Below are 1,450 nucleotides of genomic sequence, written 5' to 3'. Positions count from 1 at the left end.
GGGGGGGCTGGCACTGCCCCCCGAGCCAGCGGTGCCTCCAAGCTGCCGTAGGAGCCTGGGGGGTCCCTGTCCCTGCCCCCCACCTCATCCCCCTTTGGATTTTAATTGTGTTTCTAAACGTTTTCTACGTGGTGAGGATGAAGAAGGGCCAGTGGGGGCCGGGCTGGCAGTGGGGGGGGGGACATGGGGACCCCCCCAGGTGCCAGGCTGGGCAGGGAGCTGCTGCCTGCGCCTGCCTGCACGTCCTGCCTGCTCCTTAGAGGCATTAATATATTAAACACACAAAATCCCCCCCAGCCTCTGCCTCCTGCCTCCATTTCCACCCCCACACAGCACCAGGGATGGGGCTCCTCCTAGAAACCGTTTATTGGGGTGGAGGCACTCGGGGTGGGGGGGCCATCAGAGCAGCTCCCTGGCGGGGGGGGAGGGCAGGTCCCAGCGCTGGGGGCTGCACCCCCAGCCCCCCCCCGTGCAGCGGGACCCCGCGGGGCAGCAGTGGCGGCCGTCGGAGCAGCAGGAGCCCTGCGGAGACAAACGGGGTGAGGAGGGGAGGGGGGCGATGCCACCCAGACCCCCACCCTGGTGCCCCCCCACTAACCTGGGCGAAGGGGCAGCACCCCCAGGAGCCCCCCCGGGCCCGGCAGCACCGCTGCCCGCCGCGGCAGGAGCCGGTGGCACCGCAGGGCACGGGGGCACCTGGGTGGGCGCCGGTGGCTCGCAGCGGGGCGGGGGGCACGGGGGGTGCCCAGCGCAGGGGGGAGGGTGCCCCACGGGGGTCTGCAGGCGCTGGAAGCAGCGGGGTGGGTGCCAGCAGCTTCTCGCAGCTCCCGGTGGCCACGTTGCAGGTGTAGCCCCGGGGGCAGCAGTGCTTGTGGTCCCCACAGCAGACGGCCTGGGGAGGGGACACAGGACAGGCTGGGAGCAGTGGGGGACACATGTGTCCAGGGGACACAGGTATCTGGGGGATCCAGGTCTCTGGGTACCCAGGCAGTTGGGCATCTGGGTGCCATCCTCACCCCCCACTCCGTGTGTCCCATTGTACCAGCAGAGCCCCAGGGATTGTGCCAAACCCTGTCCCCAAAGGTGCCCACAGAGCCTCCGTGCAGGAGGGTGCAGTGACAAATGTGGCAGTGACAAAGTGTGGGACTCACCGTCCACCCCCAGCCCTGCTTGGCCCCGAAGTCATGCTCTGTCTGAACCCCCCCATTCCATCCCCAACACCTCGTGCCCTGGGACCCCCACCCCACTCTTGGGACCCCCACACTCCAGGGACGCCCCCCAGACCTGCTCGAGGGGGCAGCAGCCCCAGGTGCCCAGGCTGAGCCGGCAGCACGTGCTCCCATCGGGGCAGCTCGTCTCCTCGTCACACTTGACGTTCCCTGATGTCACCTGTCCCCCTCGGGGCAGTGCCGGGGTCTTCCTCACCCAGGGCAGGCGGGTGCCCCCCCCC

At 69.4% G+C, this 1,450-nt stretch overlaps 2 protein-coding genes across 2 annotated transcripts in view; one reads left to right on the top strand and one right to left on the bottom strand.

Annotated features, from left to right (window-relative positions):
* Positions 1–288, top strand: part of FAM171A2 (family with sequence similarity 171 member A2) — a gene marked incomplete at its 5' end in the record, with an annotated part of 10,045 nt that extends 9,757 nt beyond the window's left edge. The window contains one exon of the mRNA XM_027701162.1: positions 1–288.
* A 60-nt stretch (positions 289–348) lies between these two features.
* GRN (granulin precursor) overlaps positions 349–1,450 on the bottom strand; it is a 5,031-nt gene continuing 3,929 nt past the window's right edge. The window contains 3 exon segments of the mRNA XM_027701163.1: positions 349–522; positions 599–892; positions 1,285–1,450. The exon segment at positions 1,285–1,450 is cut by the window's right edge and continues 10 nt beyond it. Of these exon segments, the coding sequence (XP_027556964.1) occupies positions 400–522; positions 599–892; positions 1,285–1,450 (583 nt within the window). The 3' untranslated portion in view covers positions 349–399.

This window comes from Neopelma chrysocephalum, unplaced genomic scaffold (assembly GCF_003984885.1).
Source record: "Neopelma chrysocephalum unplaced genomic scaffold, ASM398488v2 Primary Assembly neopelma1_150, whole genome shotgun sequence".
NCBI classification, from domain to species: Eukaryota; Metazoa; Chordata; class Aves; order Passeriformes; family Pipridae; genus Neopelma; species Neopelma chrysocephalum.
Note: the sequence above shows the minus strand (reverse complement) of the source record. Positions and strands in the feature narration are given on the sequence as shown.